The sequence below is a fragment of the Myotis yumanensis genome, unplaced genomic scaffold (assembly GCF_028538775.1).
Source record: "Myotis yumanensis isolate MYYU_CA2020_CCGP unplaced genomic scaffold, mMyoYum1.0.hap1 SCAF_3, whole genome shotgun sequence".
Taxonomy (NCBI): domain Eukaryota; kingdom Metazoa; phylum Chordata; class Mammalia; order Chiroptera; family Vespertilionidae; genus Myotis; species Myotis yumanensis.
Genome location: NW_027223754.1, coordinates 17,713,487 through 17,738,244, shown reverse-complemented (window position 1 = coordinate 17,738,244; position 24,758 = coordinate 17,713,487). Strand labels below are relative to the sequence as shown.

Below are 24,758 nucleotides of genomic sequence, written 5' to 3'. Positions count from 1 at the left end.
TTGAGTTTTCCCTTCCATCTTACTTTGATTAGTATTCACCTTACTTTCTTTAGTTTCCTCTTATTGTTTTTCTATTTTTTTCTGACTGGATGAAATTATCATTCATACTTTTTTTCCCATTGTCAGTGTTAAAATTTCACTTTTTCCATCCTACTATCACTGTACTATCTGAACAAAACAATAAAACTAAATTCCTTCCCCACCGAGACCCTACATTTACACCGTCTCTCTCTACCCAGCAAGGCAAAACTCCTAAAATGTTTTCACTTCCTCACCCTATTAACTGTTTTTTGCTGTTTTGTGGTTAGTTTTCTTAATATTGTTCATATAATTCAAGAATCCTTACTATTTTCTAAGCACTTATGTTATCTCACCATCCATTTAAGTATAAATGTATGTGTAAATTTAAATATATACCACAATGTACTAGTATATATTGCTTACTCCTATATATACCAGTTTCCTCTTCCCTTTATCTTGCCCTTTCTTGAATATCTCTTCTGACTCAATTGTTTGGTTAGCAGACTTTTTTCAATTATTTTCTTCAGGTGAAATATGTAAATAAACTCTGATCAAATAGGAGAATGATGCATTAGCTCAATGCAGCAGTCTTTCAGTTGTTTGTGGATTTTTTTTAACGTCTTCTACCTTTTAATGATGAAGTAAGAAGTCCATTGTTACCCTGGCCAGGTGGTTTTATTGGTTGGAGCAACGTCCCAAACACCAAAAAAGTTGCAGGTTCAATTCCTGATTAGGGCATATATAGGGTGTCCCAAAATTCACACAAGATTTGAATTTTGCATGAGCATTAACAACAACATCAAAAAAATAAAAGCCTAATTTTACTTGGTTTATTGAATCATATGCTAATATCTGTTACCCTTTGATTTCAATCCCTTCAATTTGATAAGCATTATCAAGTACCAATTATGGCCCAGGAGCAGGGACAATGAAGATCAATGAAGACCACGGCTTTGCGTATGTGCCAGCAAAGTTGTGGAGGCCATTTACCCGATGTGCTATTCCATACATAACCCTATACTGTATACTTTATGAATCAATAAAAAATTTACAATTTTTAATTATAAACCTGTGTTTTCTATCAAAATTACTTCTTGCGTGAATTTTGGGACACCCTATACCTAGGTTGCAGGTTCAGTCTCCAGTCTGGGCACATATGGGAGGCAGCCTATCAATGTTTCTCTCTAGCATCAATGCTTCTCCCTCCCCCCTCCCCCCACTCTCTCTCTCTCTCTCCCTTCCTCTCTCTCTAAAATCAAGAAAAAACATATCCGCCCTGATCGGTTTGGCTCAGTGGATAGAGCGTCGGGCCTGGGGACTGAAGGGTCCCAGGTTCGATTCCGGTCAAGGACATGTACCTTGGTTGCGGGCGCATCCCCAGTAGGGGGTGTGCAGGAGGCAGCTAATCGATGTTTCTCTCTCATCCATGTTTCTGACTCTCTATCCCTCTCCCTTCCTCTCTGTAAAAAATCAATAAAATATATTTAAAAAGAAAAAGAAAAAACATATCCTCAGGTGAGGATTAAAACAAAAGTCCATTGTTTTTCTGATGCTTTTTTCAGTTGTGAGTAATCCCTTTTTTCCATCTGGGAGCTGGAAAGACTCAAGGATTTCTATGTTTTAAAGTTCTTAAGTCTGTTCTCCTTGGGATCAGTGAGTCCTTGGGAAGAACTCCTTGCCAAATCTTTTCTTAAGATCAGAAAAGTTCCCCTTGCTATGGATTGAACCGTATCTCTCCCCCCAAAAAAGGTATGTTGGAGTTCTAAACCTCAGTATCTCAGAATGTGATTTAATCTGAAGATAGAGCCTTTATAGAGGTAATCAAATTTAAATGAAGTCATTAGAGTGGTTTCTAATGAGTGGTGTCCTTATAAAAAGAGAAAATTTGGACACAGAGACGGACATGCATAGAGGAAAGATGATGTGAAAAAATACATGGAGGAGACAGTCAACTACAAGTCATGGAAAGAAGGCCTGAAACAGATCCTTCCCTCACAGTCCTCAGAAAGAACCAACTCTACTAACTACTCCAAAACTGTGAGACAATTTCTAAGTCACCCAGTTTGTGGTAATCATGGAAGCTGTAGTAAACTACCCTTATTACTAAGTTAATCAACTGCCATATCTATTCTTTGATTTCCTTCTACAGCTTTTACTCACATGCTAGTGAATTTTTCCCTGCATAAATTTCTTCTCCTAGTCCCTATTTTTTCCTTCCTGACTACCACCTCTTTAATTTTGTTCTGTATTTTAAGATACTTCTTGCACTTAATTTGCAAGATGTTAATTTCACTCTCAACAGTGACACTCCCCTTTCAGTATGGCAACAGAATTTTTATAATGTTAAGATCTTGACTGTTCTAGAAAGTTTCTTTGTCCCCTAGTTGAGCCTCCCTAAATGTGCTTATTATTTATTTCTTTTGCAAAAACTATAATCTAAATAGTTCAAAGAACTGTTTGAATAGGAGTTTCCTATTCTGTGTGTTGTATTGTTGTTTCCACTGATACTGGATTCCTTAGGTGAACTATTATTTTACTGGGCCTGTATAACTCTATTTACCATCAGCGGTCATCAGCCCATAGCATCCCTCAGGAAGCTGCAAACAAGGGACCAAGAGACTGTTAAGTTTTCTACTGAACCATCAGGAGGCTATTTCTCTATTCACAGGTCTCCAAAGTTGCAATCTCGAGGGCTAGCCCGCCAGCACATTGAGCCCCTCAATACAACTCCTCTAGAAGTCCTCTGACAGGAACGATCAAGTAAGCTTCCTAGGAACCATCAGTTGCTCAGTTCACTCAACAAACGTCTATTTATAGTTTTTATCTGTAGTTTTTGGCCATATCTGTTCTACAACATTTATTCTACTGAGTATTTCATTTAGGAATTGTTTTAATTCCTTTCCTATTCTCCAATTTTCTTTTCCCACCATTTTCAGTTCTTGTATAAACATAAGTTCTATTGAATCCATTGATAAAACTTATAGGGACTTCATTAAATTCTTATTTTGTTTATAAATTATTTTTTATCAAGGGTCAATTATTCACCTTAGTGAGCTTGATATCTGTTGATTTTCTTCAAATACATGACTCTCGATTGCCTACTTAATTTATAAATGAAGGCCTACACCAGGAATTGACAACATTTTCAAGTTCAGGGCACATCCAGAAAATGAACATATTTTTATGGCACACTGGGAAGGGCAACTAGGAATGTGATATAAAATTTTGTAAAACTTCTATTATATCTTCGTAATAAAATTAAAATTTTCAAACTCTTTAAATAAAAAACTTGAGATTAAACACAACTTTTGTATATTAGATTTTATGCTTATAAAGGCTACACATAACTCCTGATTAAGACTTTTTAACATTATTTTAATATTCTATCTAGCAAGCATTGCAAAGAAGCTTTATTAGCACAAGCAGTAGCAAAAGGAAAAAGAGGAAGTAGCTTAGCTTTAATACGCTGGAAACTCCTTTTTCATGATTAACCAGACTTCCAACAACTCAGTCTCTTTAAATTGTACTTCAAGAGTGCTAAAATCCTTCAATTTAATAGCTTCTCCCTTTCTTCTGAGAAGTATGTTAATTCCTTCTGATGATGTAAGTAGGTTTTGAATACAAATGAATTTTTTTTATATCAAGTATTTCAATACACTGCTAAAGCTCTGTCTCAGGCACACACTGACTTCACTTTCATTAATTCTTCTTTAGGATTCAAATAACACCCATTAAACATCACTTCTAAAACTATTTTAACTTTGCTCTCTCAAAGCTGAAATATTACTCTGAGCCCATAAACTTTGTCAGTACACGTTAATTTATATCCACATGATCATTGCACTTTTAAATTAATTCAAGTGCTCAAAATGTCAGTTAAGGATATCATTTTTTGAAGCCAATAACTATACTCCAACAATCTGCAAAGTAAGAATCATTCACAGAGAGTAATTTAAATTTTTCTTTTTAGTTTATAAATCTTCCTTTGGACTGTCGAGACTTTTTAGCAATGAAATAACTAATCACATTTATTCACCTAATGCTGAAAGAAGGCACTGTAGCAGCTTGGATTTCATTAGGCTCATCAATTTTATGACATCACTGAATGTGGAATTCAGAATTACAGGAAATTTTAATATTACAAGAGCTTCTCTGTGAATAAGATATCAGGTGTGTGTTTTTTCGATTGAACTTAATGTAAAGGCTTTATAACTTTCTGTTACTACCAATTCCCAACTTCCACCATTCCATTATATCTTGTATGTTTCAAAATACTCATTGTTTTCACTTCGAATATTTCATCCTCAGTTGATTTTGGAACTTCTCTACCAAGTAAATAATGTTGTTCCAGGTGTTTTTCTTCAAGAATTCTATACAGCCTTCTAATTAAGGGGCACTGCCAATATTTATGGATTCACATCTGCGACGAACACCTTTTGAATTAAATAATGTTCTGGATTAGTATCGTCTTTATGAGAAAGGCCAGTAAGCCTGGACAAGTGGAACACGGAAACTGAGGCAGACAGCTGAACAAACTAGCAGAGCAATTTACAGCAGATACAGAAGGTCATCTCCCTGCAATAATATCTAGGCCTCAGTTGTATTTCAGCCCCAGACCCAGAAAAGCAGCAAAATGGGGTGGGGGCGACGAGAACCAGCTGCAATTACTCAGACCCCCTGCCCTGACACTGACCGATCAGTGGAAATCAGGGCCCTGGGGAACCACACCTAGAGAACTGTTTAATATTCAGCTAATACCCTCCCCTGAGATTTCCACCTGAGAGAAAGAGATAAAACCTCAAGACAAAGGACCCAGGCCCAGCTCGTGCTCACCCTCAGGGGAGCACCCCAATCTCACCATTCCCTTTCCCCTCTCTTCCCTCACTTTTTCCCCCATAGGCTTGCATCTCCTAAACCCTAAGGGACCCTATGAGATTTGCAACCTGGGGAGCAATGGGCAGAGGCAACTCCTTGCAGGCTAGTCCGTTGAACCTGTTTCTAAGGCCCCCTTTTCTCTGACTTCCCAGAGAGGTAGGGCAGCACAGCCTCGGTTCTCCTGTTGCTTCTTCTATGCTAAGCTCCCCCCGCCCTTTTTTTCAATTCTTTATTGTTTAAAAAGTATTACATATAGTATTACATATGTCTCCTTTTTCCCCCATTGACCTCTCCCCGGCCACTCCCACCACCTAGCACATGCCCGCACCTTCCTGGTGTCTGTGTCCATCTAAGCCAGCGGTTCTCAACCTGTGGGTCGTGACCCCTTTGGGGGTCGAACAACTCTTTCACAGGGGTCGCCTAAGACCATCGGAAAACACGTATATAATTACATACTGTTTTTGTGATTAATCACTATGCTTTAGTTATGTTCAATTTGTAACAATGAAATTGGGGGTCACCACAACATGAGGAACTGTATTAAAGGGTCATGGCATTAGGAAGGTTGAGAACCACTGATCTAAGCCCTTTCTTGTTTTACATCCCCAGCCTTAATAAATGTTCCCTCATAATCACTGGACTCGTGTTGTGAAATTTTTCCTCCATGAAGTCAAGAACACACACCTTACCGACTGGTCCTAGGCAGACCCCCAAAGGGCCAGATTTGTCTTTGACTAATCTTCAACGTATCTAAAAGAACAACTGAAATGGCAATTTTTCCATTTCCTTTTCCTCACTGCTCCCAAACAGTGTTCCATACAGGCAGGAACAAAGAACAGTGAGGTATCTGGGCTTTACTAATTTTGCAATCCTGTAACTAGTTTCTTTTTAAAAAATATATATTTTTATTGATTTCAGAGAGGGGGAGAGAGATAGAAACATCAATAATGAGAGAGAATCACTGATTAGCTGCCTCCTGCACACTCCCTACTGGGGATTGAGCCAGAAATCCTGACCAGGAGTTGAACAGTGACTGCCTGGTTCCTAGGTTGACATTCAACCACTGAGCCACACCAGCCAAGCCAACACCTATATTTTCTTTATTGAATCTACTGAATTATATATGTCAAACCATTAATTATTTTTAGATATAAGCACTAGTTCTTTAAATTCTAAAGTCAAACATATAATGAATCCTATCAAACTCAGGCTTGACAAATTGTCACATCAAAAGCCCATAATAATTAAAAATTAAATAACAAGCAAAAAAACTAACAAAATTGTTTTCCATTAGAGAACACTAAATACCATAAAGTAATAATCAGCTAACACTCATGCTCTTTTCTATCTTAACAGTATAATTCTGAAAATTAAGATAACTTTATGTACACAAACACATATATATTTCCTGATGATTAAATAACATATACATACACAATTAAAGTAATAATTAGAGAGGAAATTATTTAACAGAAAATTCAGGAGAATTACTACATGTTATAGCCACAACACAACTCTTTTTGGCCATGTTTAGTATGCACAGCCATACATGTTTCTGAATTCAAGTAGTTTAGAAAGGATCTACATAAAGAATATTAAAATATAATTTTGCCTATTATAAATCTTTAAATGTTTGTTTTATAAGATGCTTTTATATGTTTGAGAGCTATAAAAATATGTACAACCATCAAAATCTTGCTAAATTACTTATAACCTATATCACTATATACAGCACAAATTGGAAGCCACTAACTTTGCTCCAGCTATCTCTTGCAAAAGTCAGAATGAGCCCAGTGTTGCTAGACCTTCCAATTTTTCAACAGAAGACAAAGAACTAGATCAGTGATGGCGAACGTATGACACGCGAACTCATTTTTTTGGTTGATATTTCTTTGTTAAATGGCATTTAAATATATAAAATAAATATCAAAATATACATCTTTGTTTTACTATGGTTGCAAATATCAAAAAATTTCTATATGTGACACGGCACCAGAGTTAAGTTAGGGTTTTCCAAAATGCTGACACGCCGAGCTCAAAAGGTTCGCCATCACTGAACTAGATGTTACTATGCTGTCTTCCATTTGATATCAATTTCAGAGACCCCACCTCTCAATTAATAACCTCTGCTGTGAACAGATCAATCCTAACAGCTGGTGTGGGTAGCCCTAAAAATATTTTAAGTCAATACCCTTCACAAATCATTCTTTGGGTACAGTTTTGTGGGTACACTACAGAATGAGTGGATCTTCAGAATGGACCATAGCTCCTTCAACTCCACCCCCATCCACTTCTGAGCCTACTGTGTCATCTCATACTGGCCTGGAGCATTACTGCACTCTATGGCTCTGAGAATCATGCTAGGAGTACCCACCCAGCAAAGTATTTATTTCCCAAGCTGCGGAATCGTGACTAAAAACCATGAACCCAGAGTAGGGCACTGGCCCAGTTCTTCCAGTCCCTCTACTATCAGTATCACCATAAGCATTATTTAACAGTCAAAATCTTTTAATGACTGGTTTGATGGTCTAGTACAAAAATTAGTTTATCTAACCAGAACCTAGGCTAAATGCAAGCTAAACCATCTTCCTACAAAAGGCAGGCCAAGGAAGTATTTTCATGTAATACAAAGATTTCTCTCAAAATACTTCTCTAGTTTTTATACCATTTTACCCATAGTTTCATTTTTAAGAATCTTACAAAAATAACCAGCATTTCCCAGAAAGATTTCTAACAAGGATAGTCATCCATGTAATATATAATATTTAAAATATACATCATATAATATTTAAATATAAAGTATACATTAAATATATAAAATATGTATTTAAAATGTAATATATATTTATAATAAAAGGTTGACAACAAAGGAATATGATTAAATAAGTTATCCCGTAAAATAGAATGCTATGCAGTTATTAAAAACATGTTCTTATAATTTATCAAGTGAAAAAAAGCAAGTTAGACTAATTTAAAAAAATAAATGTATTTGTATATGTACACATATTGCATAATGTATAATTATATTAAAAAATATATCATATATTTGTAAAGGTCTGGAGAAATATACACCAAAATATTAATGGTTATCCAACAACTACAGATGGTTTTTAATTTTCTTCTTTATACTTTTCTACATACTCCAAATTTTCTATAAGAAAATGTGTTACTTAGTAGTGGGGGTGGGGTATGCCAGTAAAAGAGGGAAAGATTTTTCTTCAATGAACAATCAAGGCTACTTTTTTTTATACTATAGAATAAGAGTCAGCAACTTTTCCTCTAAAGGGCCAAACAGTAAACATTCTAAGCTTCATAGACAAATTGTCTCTGTCACTACTATTCAACTCTGTCATTGTAGCACAAAAGCCATGAATGGCACCTGAATATGCACAGCTATGTTCCAATAAAACTTTATTTATAGATAGTGAAACATGGATTTATATAAATTCTTTCAATTTTTTTTCAGCCACTTAAAAATATAAAAACCATTTAGCTCATAATCAGTACAAAATCAAGCGTCCAGTCAAATGTGGCCCACTGGCCAGTTTGCCAACTGCTGCTAAAGAACAAGACAAAATGCTCTAAGACTAGAAAATGTCCAATGCTGCTCTATTAACAACCCACTATAGCTAGTTTTTAATAACCATAATACATTCATAAGATATCTAATAAAGATACAACTTCTTAATAAAGCCGTTTTAAAGAATAGTTGCAAAATGGACCTATGATAGCTAAATTAGTGGGCTTGTTATAGGCTTAGTAATATTAGTCAATTAAATATTAAGAGTTTATCTGCCAAAATTATAGCATATTTTGAAAGAAATTGATCTTAAGTGATTTTATTTGACAGCAATTAAATAGTAAAACAAGCTTTCTACTGAAGGCACTTCTAGTTCATGTCAATAGAAATCACAACAGTAAAATTTAAGTTAGAACAATATTAGGAAAATTAAGACCTATAACATTCCTAATTAACTAAGAAGCGGTAGCTTTCTAATAATCTAGCTTTTAAAACATACTTTAGACCAGTGGTTCTCAACCTTCCTAATGCCGTGACCCTTTAATACAGTTCCTCATGTTGTGGTGACCCCCAATTTCATTGTTACAAATTGAACATAATTAAAGCATACTGATTAATCACAAAAACAATATGTAATTATATATGTGTTTTCCGATGGTCTTAGGCGACCCCTATGAAAGAGTTGTTCGACCCCCAAAGGGGTCACGACCCACAGGTTGAGAACCGCTGCTCTAGACTTCACTCTAGAAGACTAGAAATTCATCTCAAGAGCACAACAGTTTTCCACTTAGAATGGTGTTATCTTCTAAAGAGTGGGCAGACTTAACACCAGTCTCAAGAGAAAATTGGGTTGCAGTGGATTAGACCAGAGATGTCATTTTTCCTAAAACCTCGAAGGTAAGGAAATTAATACCTATTGTTACACAGTAACTGACTTGCCTAATTTCTTGAGGGCTAAACTGAATAAAGTATCCCAACCTTTTTGAAACGCATCCCAAAAAAGAAAATCACACTGGTAAATTCAATGGCACATACAAATAACGATTTCAAGTCCAGGACAAAATTATCAGTAAGTAGTTCAATGCCACAATTTTATACTCCCCAGGGATTCAACTAAGGGAAGACAGACACATGCCCAGAGAAGTTGGGGTGACATAGGGAATGTACTTCCCTGTCAATCATACCTGGTGACAGAGATGGTTTTGCCAGAATGGGTGTGGCCCCAAGCAGGAGAACAGGAGAACGTTTGGGAATATATAATCCCCTAAGCAAAGGAGTTTACTCTCTTGGGACTCTTGTTCCTCTGGGCCCGCACTCTTGGTTCTTTTGTATTGGCCCCTATAGCCCACGGCCATTCAGGCCCCACACACAGTGGACTAATGGACTGCAGCAGGAAAACACAAGCTAGGCTAGCCTGATGTGAACTGGACCCGGCTCCATGGAAAGGAAACTGGACGCTGGCTCTAATTTTAGCTCCACTGAAGCCCTAGCTACACTTCTTCTATGACTGGACTAAGGAAAATGGGACTTTGGAAACTCAGCAGTGTAAAACTTTCTACTATATCTCACCCTCCCATGGGGGCCTCTGGAAATGCTTATTCAGGGATATTCCAAAAACCGTCCAGGAGCAATCGGGGGAGACAAGGCCTCTCCTCTCCTGTAACATATGCATACACATAACCTATACTTTATTATAGAAGACTAGAGGCCCGGTGCACGAAATTCGTGCACGAGGGGTGGGGGGGAGGGGTGTGTCCCTCAGCCCAGCCTACACCCTCTCCAATCTGGGACACCTCAGGGGATGTCCGACTACCCCACTGGGATCAGGCCTAAACAGGCAGTCGGACATCCCTCTCACAATCCAGGACTGCTGGCTCCCAACCGCTCGCCTGCCTGCCTGCCTGCCTGATTGCCCCTAACCGCTTCTGCCTGCCAGCCTGATCACCCCTAACCACTCCCCTGCCAGCCTGATCGGTGCCTAACTGCCCTCCCCTGCTGGCCCGATTGCCCCCAACTGCCCTGCTCTGCCGGCCCAGTCACCCCTAACTGTCCTCCCCTACAGGCCTGGGCCCCCCCCAACTGCCCTGCTCTGCCGGCCCAGTCACCCCTAACTGTCCTCCCCTGTAGGCCTGATTGCCCACAACTTCCCTCCCCTGCAGGCCATCTTGTGGCAGCCATCTTTGACCACATGGGGCGTCCATCTTGTGTGTTGGAGTGATGGTCAATTTGCATATTACTCTTTTATTAGATAGGATGTAATTTTTTTTTAATCCTTCCTGGAAGTTATTTTTTCCATTGATCATTAAAGAGAGAGTGGAGGGAGAAGTGGGAGAGAGAGAGAAACATCAATGAGAGAGAGACACATTAACTGGTTGCCTCCCACAAGCTCCCCAAACAGGGCTTGGGATCGAACCCACAACCGAGGCATGTGCCCTTGACTGGGAATTGAGCCTGTGATCCTTTGTTCCCAGGCCAACCGCTGTAACCAAAGAGCCAACGGGCCAGGGCTAGTAATTTTTAAGGTATTAACTGTATTGTTTTTGACAATTCTTTTCTACTTTTCAATGCACTAACAGGAATAGGAGGTATAAGAGAAAAACAAAGAGGAATCAAAGAATCCATGACAAAGCCTTCATTAAATTCCCTAAAGAGGCCTTCAAGACTTTCATTAAACTATTGATAGATTTCTGCTAATCTTAATTTCCATCCAAATAACCTAAGCAAGCAAACTTAAAAAAGCTAAATTAAACTACCTATTAGCATTTGGTTTGGCTACAGTAAGTCACTGCAATTTTAAAAATTTAACAGGATGATTTTTTTTGAGACCTAGCTCTTTATAAGTACCCACCAAATTCTCATTACTGTCAAATATTACATAATATATAATTTGTATTATTAATAAGTATAAATAAAAATTTGTGTTAATGAAGTCAACTGAAATAAAGTGTTGTAAATGGAACCAACCAAATAAATACAATGAAATGCCATTAAAATGCTAGCAACAAGGGAAAAAAAGAAAACCTCTCTCTATGCTGTGTCATTGTGAAAAGCCGCACTGCCCATAAACCAGAACGGGACTTGACCTGAACTGAATCCATGGCACAGTGAAGTGCTTTATAACTGAATTTCACTGTCCAACTGAATAATTCATTATTTTTAATGAATTTCCTCTGTTCTGTAAGTAGCTATAGCCAGTCAGCAAAATCAACCATTATAAACTGGGAAACTGCAAAGAAAGTTTTCAAGTAAGTCCATTTAAAACCTGCTTAGTCTGCCTATTTTCCCTTTTATATTTATTACTGTTAGTTCCTATGGCTTGAGATGAAATTTTATAGGACTCATTATCAAGTGGAATTGATGGTTGCCTACACAACATCCATTCTATCCTACACCCTTTTTTACAGTACCATAAATTTAACTCAGATAATGACCAGTTACCCACAAAGCCAATGTGGGTAAGAAAAACTGTCCCCACTCCAAGCTCCCCTGGTAACCCCATTCCCTTTGCCACAATGGTGACTCAGAAACTCAGGCCTAAACTGGCATTCCCTTGGATTTGGTTTGAGAAAAAAATATATGATTTAATTCAAGCCAATGACCCAACAGGGGGTGTTTGGGGAAGGGAGAGTGTCTGAGAATGGCACTGTCTTGCTCTTGTAAGAAAGCTACCAAAAGAGATGCCCTCTATTTAAGAGGGGAAGCCACTGTGATGAAAGTTAGCCTGAGGACAAAGCCAGCACACAGAAGGCAAAGATGAGAAATGAATCTTAGTCAATGGACTAAACCAGTCTTCAAGTCAGTTCTACCTCAGCCTTTAAGTTACATTTTAATAACAAATTTCCTTATCTTTTAAGCCTGTTTGAATCAAGTTCTGTGCTTGAATTGTAACTAATACACAAACATAAATGAAAATAAAATTATGTGGTCAATCCTTTTCTTCCTTTAATCCCTTATCCTATATAATAAAAGGGTAATGTGCAAATCGGCCAAATGGCAGAACGACCGGTTGCTATGACACACACTGAGCAACAGGGGGCAGACGCTCAATGCAGAAGCTGCTCCCTGGTGGTCAGTGAGCTCCCCCAGGGGGAGTGCTGCTCAACCACAAGTTAGGCTGATGGCTGGTGAGTGCAGTAGCAGTGGCAGGAGGCCAGACCGAGGAGACTCCTCCCCTCCCCTGCACAAATATCATGCACCGGGCCTCTAGTTTTAAATAAATTATAATGATAAACAAAACAGCCACATAAACTTATAATTATAAAATTCTCATAATCTCATAGTTTAAAAACCTTTTTAAATAAGAATAAAAATCAAAATAACATTAAATAACAATTAAACAGAAAATTATAACTAAAGGGGAGTGAGTGATATTTAACTTTCAGATGCAAAGCTCTTCATTGGGTTGAAATTCAGCATTGCCAGGTAGAAGGAAAAATGTATAAATTTCACAGTAAAACCAAGTGAAGTGTGGGAGGACAAGTGAAAGATAAAAATGGAGATTGGGTGAAAAAGAAGTTGGAAAATTAATACACAATTCTAAAAGTAACCATAAATTTAGCCAATATATTTCTTCCATAAGAACTTCTAATACAATCTCTTCAGACAGGCCAAGTATATGTAAAATTAATAAAAGAAAAAGAACAGCAATTTTATGACACCTCCAAGAAGGCAAAAGTTATCTTCTAGTCCAGTGGTCAGCAAACTCATTAGTCAACAGAGCCAAATATCAACAGTACAACGATTGAAATTTCTTTTGAGAGCCAAATTTTTTAAACTTAAACTATATACGTAGGTACATTGTTATTAATTTAATTAGGGTACTCCTAAGCTGGTCTTTGCTAAAAACGTCCTCAATCTGATTGAGGTACGTTCGCTGAGGTCGACCCCTTCAAACTCTCCCATCCACACTCGTCTTGTATACTTGTTTCGTCTATCTCCTTTCGTTCATCCTCTCTATATGTCCAAACCATCTCAACATACCTTTCTCAATCCTCGACACTACATCTTCTTTCACTCCACAACGTTCCCTAAAATTAACTTAATAAACTTTAAAGTTTTAAGTCAACTTCGCACTGTACATGCGCGCCCGCACGTGGTATTTTGTGGAAGAGCCACACTCAAAGGGCCAAAGAGCCGGATGTGGCTCGCGAGCCGCGGTTTGCCGACCACTGTACTAGTCCAATTATCTTTCTGCTATACTTCAGGGCCTTCAGTTTATGAATGAACAGCAAAAGCACATCAGGTGCCAATTAATGGATGATGTCTCATGCTTGTAACATCCCAATTTCCAGGAGAAACAACAAAGCTTTGATATTTTTTCCAATGGCTTCTAATTCTCCTACCATAGACCAAGAAGTTCCCATATTTCTATCTTCTTAGCCTCAGAAAGACCTAAAGAGAGGGTGAATCCCTGCCCTCCTCTGAAGAGCTAGCCTATCAGACTAATGGTGGAAGAGATCAGAAAAATGCAGTGACAAAAACACAGGAGTCAGAAAGAAACATAGGCTTGAAGTAGGCACAGGATGGAAGGTCACTGGTTTCACTTATTTGGGGAAAAATGTGAAATTATTCCAATTTCTTATTTCTTACGAAGAAATTATTCAAAAACCATCTTTTTCTTAATCCTCCTCTATATTAAGCATTTTATCAAAAAAAGAAAGACAATCAACTTTAAAAGAAGGTGACTGCTATCATTAACCAGCTTTTACAAGAGGTAAGCTTAACTTTTACCAAAAAGCTAAAGTCTCCTAAAATAAATAATCTTTCCCCAGGAACTCTTTGAGGGCAGGTAATTTATCTATTTGATTAAAATCAGCAAATATTCCTGAGATGACCAGATTCAAGATGAGCATATCCAAATTAAGTACTTTTTTATCTGAGCCAGAATCAATTAGAAAATATAACTAACATATCTAAACTCTATTAACTAACATATCTAAACTCAGTAACAGCAAAAAATGACAACCTACTAAGAAACAAACCTAAGGTAAAATATATAAGAACCATCTTAAAAATGAGAAAAGTTTACTAAGACATAAAAAAAATAGCTAGATAAGATATACTCAGTTCCTGGACACTTAGTCTCAAAATAGTAAATACTATATTAATTAAGTCAATACACTGAAGAAGCAATACCAAGAAAAATGTCAGCAGGATTTTCATGAAACCACACAAGTTTATATTTCAGTTCACTGGAAAGAGAAAATGTTCAGAACTGTAAACATTTTTTGAAAAATAAAACCAATAAGGGAAACTTACTCTAGCAAATATAAAACAGCACAAAAACAACAGTAATCAAAATAGTGTGTAATGGAGATACAGTGTTTAACTCGAGATATAAATCAATGGAATAAAATATAACATGTCCAGAAATAGATCCATGTAAATATAGAAATTTGACACATGATAAAGGAAGCATTTCTAATCTTTAAGAAAGAACAAAGTATTCAATAAATGAGTCCAACAAAACTGTCTACAGTTCCAATAAACCATTATCAGCAAAAATTAAATAGATTCATCATCTACAATTTTTGCAAGAGAACAGAAACTGGCTCACCATTTTCAAAGACGTCTGGTAGAAGTTATCAAAATTTTAAATATGCATATCCTTCAAGCCAGTAGCTATATCTATCCTATAGAAGTACATGTACATATGCCCAAAGATGTAAACAAAGGATATACATCAAGCATGTCAAACTCACGGCGGGCAGCTTGAGTTTGACATGCTTGATATACGTTATGTCAGCTGTAATATAAAAATTCTAAAAGCAATTAGTACAGTAAATTAATAGTTAAACAATGACACATCGGTAATATGGCATAATAAATAGTAAAAGAATAAAATACAACTATATGTATCAAGATGATAAATTCTGTACATATGTGCTAAGTGAAACAGGAAAACGAAGTGTGAGTAATGCCATTTAAATTTTAAAAAATGAAATTGTGTCTATGTAAATGCAAAGAACAATCCAGGAGGATTCATATCAGTTAATAGGGGCCCTTACAGGGGGAAAAATAGAATTGAGGTCAGGTATATGAAGGGAGAGTTTTAATAGTCTATAGTTTCTTGTTTGTTTGTTTTTTCTCAATAAGCAAAATAAATCAATCTCTCTCTCTCTTCCTTCCTTCCTCCCTCCCTCCGTCCCTCCGTCCCTCTCACTCTCCCTTCTTCCCTCCTTCTTGTTTACCATACCTCTTTCTTTCACCCTAAGAGTAATCTGAAGGGCCTCTGTAAATCATGAAGGTAAAAGTGACTTATAGTTTTCCAATTTGGGATCCTAGAATAAACAGAGTCTATCTGTTTTAGTAAAATCAAGAATGAGAGGGGCAAAAAGATAATACTAGGAAAATAGTAACAAACTCATTTAGCAGTCCCCACCTGGGGCCCTCAAGGCCTAACGGCAAAGCATTTTGAATAGTATGACCTCAACACCAGTACCAGGAACGAAACCCAACTGTTTTAAAGCCAATAGGGAAATCCCATTCCCACTGCCACAGGGCTGTTTCAGGGATACGAACTACAATCCAAGTCTCAGTTTTCTCCTCTCCATTTCCTATCCGTAATTCCTAATACCAGATCCAAGGTGGACCAGCTGCAGCAAAGCTCAGGATTCTCCTTCCAAGGGAAAGAATGCGTTTGCTCCTGCTAGATATAAAGAAAGAAATACAAAGGATGGATGCTGGTGCGCAGCCATCTTACAACCACACAAGGAATCACCCTGAAGAAAAAGACCTTCATGCCTTCTTCATGGAAGAGGGCCAAGCACAGGGCCAGAAAAATCGTCAGAACTCTGAACTTGCCTGATGGTCCCTCTACCTCAGGATGTGTCAAGTAACTAGACTAATAAATAACCTTTCATTGCTAAAGCCAGTATAATTTGGTTTTTCCATTAACTGCAACTGAAAGCATCCCTGTTGACGGAATGGGATAAGTAACACCTAATGCCAATTCTTGATCTGATTTTTTGAAACCTGTATAGAATTCCATTTTCTTTATCTGTATTGATAGTATACCCCTATTGATATTGATATCCCTACTGAATGTTAACTATTTCCTACAGATGACAGGTTGCTTACAAATTTTATCACAAATAATGTTCAATGAACACCCTTGTGCGTACCTTCAGACATTCATATTATTATTTGTATAGGACAGATTCCTAGATGTGAAATTACTAGGTAACAGTGTACTCCTTCTCTGCCTGCCTTCTCACCAATAAATTTTTCACAACCCTGAGAGATAAGGCAAGCCACAGAAGAAGTCTACACAGGATCCAAGGAAGCTGCATTATAATAAGCATTTGGTGAAGAATTTCAAACTGACAACTAAGAAGACTTATGTCACCTGCCACTGTTACGAAAACACTTTGGTCAAAGAATAAAAGTCCATGAAGGGCTTATGAGTTGACTATGAGTTACCATGTAACCATATATAACTCAATACCTAACTTTCCAATATTAGATAGAGATCAAGTTGATGGTTCTTGACTTGGGTGTTAACGGACCATTACCATCATCACCATCACCATTAATATTGTAGACATTTATATCTATATCCTATATTTCTTTACTCCTTTTACTTACCCAGAGGGTCACAAGCTTTAATGCACAATATTTGAGAGTGTCCCTGTTTTCTGACTAGCTCTCTTCCAAAAATCTCACCTACACCTTGCTCCACTCATCTGTTCACATGAGGATATCATGTCACTACCAGTGACTGAATCCTTCCATAATCTCAGTTCTAAGGATCTCACTCTCCAATCATCATTATCTCCTATTTTTCAAGTTCATTCCCCCTAGAAACTCAACTCAAACAATCTTTTGCTCCAACTGGGACCTATACTCCAATGATCCTAGTACCTTTTCACTCTGCTCACCCTGGATAGTCTTTATTTCCTCCTTGACCAATTTTGGTTTTTTCCCCAATTACAGTTGACATTCAATATTATTTTAATAGTTTCAGGTGTTAGACATACCTTGACCTTTTTCACCCAGCCCCACTTTCTCCTCCCTTCTGGCAACCATCAGTCTGTTTCTGTTTTGTTTGTCCATTTATTTTGTTCTTTAGATTCCACAGGTAAGTGAAATCATCCGGTATTTGTCTTTCTCTGTTTGACTTCACTTAGCATAATACCCTCTAGGTCCACCCATATTTTCACAAATGGTAAAATTTCATTCTTCTTATGGCCAAGTAATATTCCATTACAAATATGTACTACATCTTCTTTATCCAGTCATCTTCCCCTTGATCCCTTTAAATTAAAAAGTTATAACCATTTCCTTGCATAGTCCCTTCACTTCAAAATCCATCTCTGGCCCTGACTGGTTTGGCTCAGTGGATAGAGCGTCGGCCTGTGGACTGAAGGGTCCCAGGTTTGATTCTGGTCAAGGGCATGTACCTTAGTTGCAGGCACATCCCCAGTAGGGAGTGTGCAGGAGGCAGCTGATCGATGTTTCTCTCTCATCGACGTTTCTAGCTCTCTGTCCCTCTCCCTTCTTCTTTATATAAAATCAATAAAATATATTTTTTAAAAAATCCATCTCTGCCTTCATCGTTCTCTCTTGGCAAAACTCTAACCCTGATTAAAAACAAGTTCTCTGCCAACTCTGTGCCTGCAGCTATGCAGCTGAATGTAGATGAAAAACACAACCATGGTGACTGGTCTCACCTTAAATTTGTGACCACCAACCTCAAGTGGGCCCTTAGTCTTCCTAGCAATTCTACAACTTTTCACTAATCTATTTACATCCTCCCCTTCCATTTCATACCTTCTCCTCTCTACTTAAACCTATCACATCTCTTTCCCCATCCTCATTCTCAGCTTATGAGGTTGCTTCACATTTTCCTTTAAGCCATCAAAAAGGAACTTACACAATTCCTACCCTGGAAAAAACAAAACAGAAACAGACTCACAGATACAGAGAACATTTACCAGTTGCCAGATGGAAGGGGGTTTGAGGGTGTTGACAGGCCTGCAGAGGACACTGGCCTAGAAAATCCTGAACAATAAAGTGGCCCCAGCCTCATTTCGTGGAATAGCCAGTGGTCAGTCACCCTATCCCGCACAATAGGAGGCAGTGACTCCCGAAGGCGAGACAGCAGGCCAAGAATAAGGCCCACAGCCTCAAAGACCAGCACTAATGGGTCTAAAGGATAACAACTCCATCTAATCAGACCAGATCCCCCAGCCTCCGCCCCTTGTGGTTTTGGCGCGTAAAATTCAACCCCAAGGACAGTGGGGGCTGATTCCTAACCATCCCAGGTGGTGGCTCCATCCCCCCACTCCCTCTAATAAACTTCCCTCCCGTTTGCTTGCTGTGTCCGCCTAATTCCTTGAGCAACTCCAATCCGACAGGTATAAGTGAAAAAGGTGAAGGTGAGACCTTTGTAATTAGGAAAGGAGGAAAGGGGCCAGACATTACAGGCGTGTTCCCTCAAAACAACGTTAGAAGGGGACTGGACAAAGGGAAGACAGGCACATGCCCAGTAAAGTTGGGACAACTAGGGAAGGTACTTACTGTCAGTCATACCTGGCAACAGAGGTCATTGGCCAGAATGAGCACGGCCACTGTAAGGGAGTGGAAATTTGAGATCTATAATCTCCTGAACAAAGATGTTGGCTCTCTTGGCACACCTGGCTCATGGCTCACACTTGGCTTCCTAGCATTCTCCCTGTGGCCCACTGCCATGTGGACCCGCCCCCCCCCCCCCCCCCCCCCACACACACACACACACACACGATGGACAAATGGAATGCAACTAGCCTGATGCTGTACTGGACCTGTCTCCAATATGGAAAGGAAACTCCAGACACTGGCTTTGCTTCTAGCTTTACTGAAGCCCCAGCTACACTCCTTCTATGGCTGTGCTAAGGGAAGTGGGACTTTCGAAACACAGGGATTTAAAAATCACTTGTAAAAAAAAAAATAATAATAAAATAAAAATCACTTGTTCTTCTGTGCAAGTCTCAGAAAATTCTTTTTCTCGGGATAGCAAGAAATCCAGCAGCACCCAGTGGGGAAGAGAACCCGCCACTTCCTCCGATATCAAAGGGATTAAAAAGAACAAATTGGTTGGTTGTTACAGAATAGTCATGATGAGGATGTAAAACACAGAATAGGGAACATAAGCAATAATATTGTCATAACTATGTATGGTGTCAGATGAGCACTAGATTTATCATGAAGATCAATTAGTAAGTTATATAATCACTGGGGTGCACACCCGAAACTAATATAATATTGTATGTAATATTGTATGTCAAATGTAATTGAAGAAAAATATTTTAAAAAAACATTAAAGACGCCCTAACCGGTGTGGCTCAGTGGATAGAGCGTCGACCTGTGGACTGAAGGGTCCCAGGTTCGATTCCGGACAAGGGCATGTACCTGGGTTGCGGGCACATCCCCAGTAGGAGGTGTGCAGGAGGCAGCTGATCGATGTTTTTCACTCATCGATGTTTCTAACTCTCTATCCCTCTCCCTTCCTCTCTGTAAAAAATCAGTAAAATATATTTTTTAAAAAAAACATTAAAGACTAAGTGATTTCAACTTAAAATATCCAACATAATTTTGCTCAATTACACATCGCAAGTTATTTCTCTTGCCTCTGTTGTGTAAATATGGAGTGGCTCAATCCCGACAGCGGTCAAGACCGAATGGAAAAGACACAATCCTTTGGGCAACCAGTTGCGCAAGGCGGTGGCTGGAGGGGCCGGGAGGCACCCTGTCTGGCTGCCTGCAGCTCTGAGAGGGCCTGCAGGGGGTCGGGGCCGTTTCCGGGGTGCTCGGAGGAGGACGGAGATTCCGCTTCAGAGGACTCTCCCGCACCCCTGACGGAGGCCTGCTCTGCGGGCTGAGCACCGCCAGCGTCGGAGCAGGCCAGTCATCCCCCAGGTTCTGGAGCTGGCGGAAGCAGGGGTGGGGAGCACACGTTACCCGGAGAAGAACCAGTTCAACGGGCCTTCTTCAGCTGGAGCATGTGTGGAGCGCCACCACGGCACGGCCTGGAACCCATGGCATCCAGGATAGGCACCAATTCAACACATTATTCCCGCGCCTCACACCGCACGCCGGAGCGCCAAGGCGCACACTCAGAGCACCAAGAGACCAGCCTGCCCCACCCCTTCCTCCGGAGCCCGCCCCGCCCCCGTGCGCCACGCCACGCCACGCCGCGCCGCGGGGTTGCAGCCCTCCCATCACAGCGCCGCTGGCTAAGCGGTGCGCATGCGCGGGGACTGGCGCTGCCGCAGAGCACTCCGGGAATTGTAGTCTCTGTGCGGGAGCCGCGGGCCTCGAGAATCCTGCATCCTGGCGGAACCTGGACAACTCGGAACACTCTAGACACCCCGGCCCTTCTTCCCATCTTCACACCTGTCCCGTCACCTCGCACTCACTCGCTGGGCTTCGGTCAGGGCGCCCCCCAAGGGAGAGCGCGAGATCCCCGGGTCTTCCCATCAGCGGGCTGTGCTGGAGGAGGCGGGGTCCACTGCCCGCCCCCCCGCCGCCACCCTCTCCGCCTCCCACCCCCTCCCCGGTCCGTGTCGGGCCGGTGCCCGAAGAGAGGCGGCGGTCCCCGCAGCGGCCGCAGGAGGGGTGGCGGTGGGCGCCGCAGGCGATGCCCCTGCCCTGCTGCTCCGGCGGGGGGCGGTGCGATCGGCGGCGGCGGCGGCGGCGGGGCAGCAGGCGGGGGGCGGCGGCTGCGGCGGCTGCTGCAGAGGGGCCGAGAGCTGGCGGCGGCGGCGGTCGTGAAGGGCATCGGCGACGGCGGTGATGGCAGTGCTGATGTGAGTGTCTGCTTGGCTGGGAACCCCGGGCTGCCGAGCCCGAGCCCAGCGCCCGGCGGCGAGCGGGAGCGGGAGAGCAGGGGCGGCGGAGGGATGCTGCGCGCGCGGTGCAGCACCGGGGATGCCGCCGGCCGCCGCCGACCGTCCGGCTGGGCGCTGGGGCGGCCAGCGCCCTGGCAGCCGAGCCCTGCGCGGGGGTCCCGGGCGGAGGCGGGGGCAGCCCAGGCCCAGGGGCGTCTGCGATTGTTCTCAACACCCTTCCCCCACCCCGCCCCGTGTGTCTGTTTGTCACTTGCAGCTGAAGATGGAAAGAGCCAGGCGAAGGGGAGGCGGCGGCGGCGGCGGCCGCGGCCGTGGAGGCAAGAATGTAGGGGGCTCTGGCCTAAGCAAGAGTAGACTCTACCCCCAGGCCCAGCACGCCCACTACCCCCACTACGCGGCACTAGCCGGCGCGAATCAGCCCGGGGGCGCGGCCGAAATCCAGGAGCTGGCCTCCAAAAGAGTGGACATCCAGAAAAAGAGGTTCTACCTCGACGTGAAGCAAAGCTCCCGGGGCCGATTCCTAAAGATCGCCGAAGTCTGGATCGGCAGAGGCCGGCAGGACAATATCAGGAAGAGTAAGCTGACCCTGTCCCTGTCGGTGGCCGCGGAGCTGAAGGACTGTCTCGGTGACTTCATCGAGCATTACGCCCACCTGGGCCTGAAGGGCCACCGGCCAGAGCACGGCCTCGGCAAAGAGCCGGGCGCCAGGCGGAGACAGAAGCACTTGGCACCCTCCCCACCCGTGTCCGTGGGGTCCGAGGAGCACCCCCACAGCGTCCTCAAAACGGACTACATAGAGAGGGACAATAGGAAGTATTATCTGGACCTGAAGGAAAACCAGCGGGGTCGCTTCCTGCGGATTAGGCAAACCATGATGCGCGGGACTGGCATGATAGGTTACTTTGGCCACAGTTTGGGCCAAGAACAGACGATCGTCCTCCCAGCACAAGGAATGATTGAGTTTCGTGATGCCTTGGTTCAGCTCATCGAAGACTATGGCGAAGGGGACATAGAAGAACGAAGAGGTGGAGACGATGACCCGCTTGAACTCCCCGAGGGGACTTCTTTCAGAGTGGACAATAAAAGGTTCTACTTTGATGTGGGCTCTAATAAATATGGAATTTTCCTGAAGGTAAGTGAGGTGAGGCCACCTTACCGTAATACTATTACTGTTCCGTTCAAAGCTTGGACAAGGTTTGGGGAGAATTTTATCAAGTATGAAGAAGAGATGAGGAAAATATGCAACAGCCATAAAGAAAAGAAAATGGATGGCAGAAGGGCCAGTGGTGAAGAACAAGAATGCCTCGACTAGAGTGAAATTGAACTCCATCAGGCAAAATTTAAAAATCATAAATTGGCTAAAAGTACTGATCCGTAATCATTTGAAGAAGTTTTTCCTCTTTTTTGGCCCTTTGTTATTAGTAATACCTCTATAGTTTATACTTCAAGGAGTCCGATTCTCATGTTATGTTATACATAGAACACTATAATTCTTATGGGAATTCCCACCTTCCCAGAGCTAAATAGTTTAGCTACTTCATCTGCTCCAGACTATTGAAGTATGCAAATCAGCACAGAATGTGACATTCTGACCTTCTAAATACCATAACTAAGATTTACATTGCACTATGACATAATCCTGAAAAAAGATACATATATTTAATCTGGAAGTGTGAATTACTATTTAACAAGTTCCCCAAAAAAGTATCCCATTCCTTCTTCATTAAAAGCTGCTAAGCTTCCTATAGGACAGTTACCACAGAACAGAAATTGACCTCAAGTATAATATAAATATATTTATTTATAAAAGTACAAGTTGAAATATATTAATTGTCCATTGGATAACTGAATATTAAACAGTACCATTAAAGAATAAAATCTTAGACTTACTATAGTATTCCATAATTTAAAATTGTGTGGTAACTCTACAGTTTATAGTTGCCATATCAAAGCTATGGGAGAGTTTTAATTGGTTATTCTAAGTTAGTTGCAATCCCATCTTCACTCCTGTTTATTGATTGTATCATAGATTTTTATTGACTTTCCAAAGTTTCAGGAATTACTTTTATGTCATTATTGAGGGGAAAGCGTCATCCCATGGCTTTGCCATGGAAATTTTGTTGTTTTAGCTTTTCATGCTAATTTGAAGGTTGTGAGAGGTTTTTTTCCCAAAATATATCATGGACTCAAGGTGTTATATTTTATGCTTCTTCTTTAACACTATTTCAGAGGGGTTGGTGCACCAGTTAACTGATACAAAAATACATCTGTAACAATATATTTTGGTAGCACTTTTGCAATTGCTATCCTTAAAACTGAGTCAACACTTCCAGTATAAACCTGATTTTTACATGTGTTTTAATTCCAAGGGGGGGGAAATGATTTTTCTAAAAAACATTTAGAATGTAAATTTTCAGCCTGGGAAAAATATTATTTGAAGATTGGTTATAAATATATTTGAAAGGAAAATTCAGGCATTTTCCAAGGTGCTCTTTATAATACTTAAAAAGGTTTACTTTACACAAGACTCACCCATTTACATGTATTAAAAATTACTTTTCAGTAAGTGCCACAGCAGTTTTTCAACACCTACGCAATTTTTTAAACAAGTGGTTATAGTGTATATGTGTACCAACCCACCCTGTATTAACTGACTGATTTCTATCTGTTGAGCTGCATTTTATTCTGAATGAAATGATTGTCTTTTATCTTGGCTGTATTCCCCTCCCACACAGTAAGTCCATAATATCGTGTTTAAGGGCCAGACACTGATTTCAACCCCCAAATATAGCTCTCATTGATGAGAGCTGGCTGCATGGATTGAGATCAGAATATAGCTCTTCTTTTATATGCTATAAGTAACTTGAGGTTATTTTAACAAATTTTTTTCCTTCAGAGGTTTGTCCCCAAATACATTTAAGGAAGATCATTAAGGAAGCTTTATGGTATGAATTGAGAACATTAATTTCACGGGTTTATGTGACTTAAAAACAAACATTCAGTAACCCAGACATATATGCTGGTGTTGGTTTGCAGATTGTATTTCACATTTCCTCAAGTAGTTTGAAGGAATGTCATTAGTGCATTATAATGGTGGACCATCTGGATCACTACAGAACAACTGAAGGTTAGAAGATAATGTTAGTACTAGAGTTAATAGCACATGGTGGGTATTTAGACTCTAAAAGTATCAAGGATCTTTAAACAGTCCTAACTAAAGTAACTATTGTAGGTTTGATAAAAGTCGTTTTGGGTATATGAAGGAGTGGTATGCACTTGAATTATTGTACTACTGATTGTTATTGCTGCCCATCATAGTGCCTATTAATAATAATCAACCTGTCAGATTTTGGCAAGCTGGAGCTGTGAATATTCCAGTATTTGAGTGTTCCTATCACTATTGTTGTGACTGTATACTCTCTCTTAAAACCTTCTCTTCTAAAATATTTATATCCGTTAAGTCTAAATGATTTCTTTTTTGGTTTTTAGTCTGATAAAATTTGAGTATGTCT

General features: G+C 40.4%; 2 protein-coding genes across 5 annotated transcripts in view; one reads left to right on the top strand and one right to left on the bottom strand.

The window, feature by feature from the left end:
* Positions 1–20,531, bottom strand: part of WRN (WRN RecQ like helicase) — a 129,669-nt gene extending 109,138 nt beyond the window's left edge. For all 3 annotated transcript variants that reach the window (XR_011470731.1, XR_011470730.1, XM_070408353.1), the window contains exon 1: positions 20,357–20,531. The gene's annotated coding sequence lies outside the window, so the exon portion shown is untranslated. The remainder of the gene's footprint in view (positions 1–20,356) is intronic.
* A 603-nt stretch (positions 20,532–21,134) lies between these two features.
* PURG (purine rich element binding protein G) overlaps positions 21,135–24,758 on the top strand; it is a 31,186-nt gene continuing 27,562 nt past the window's right edge. The window contains exons 1-2 of one of the 2 annotated variants that reach the window (XM_070408352.1): positions 21,135–21,204; positions 21,503–22,378. In XM_070408352.1, the coding sequence (XP_070264453.1) occupies positions 21,509–22,378 (870 nt within the window). In that variant the 5' untranslated portion in view covers positions 21,135–21,204; positions 21,503–21,508. Of the gene's footprint in view, positions 21,205–21,502; positions 24,734–24,758 lie in introns of those variants that run through there. The other variant, XM_070408351.1, reaches the window with a different exon arrangement.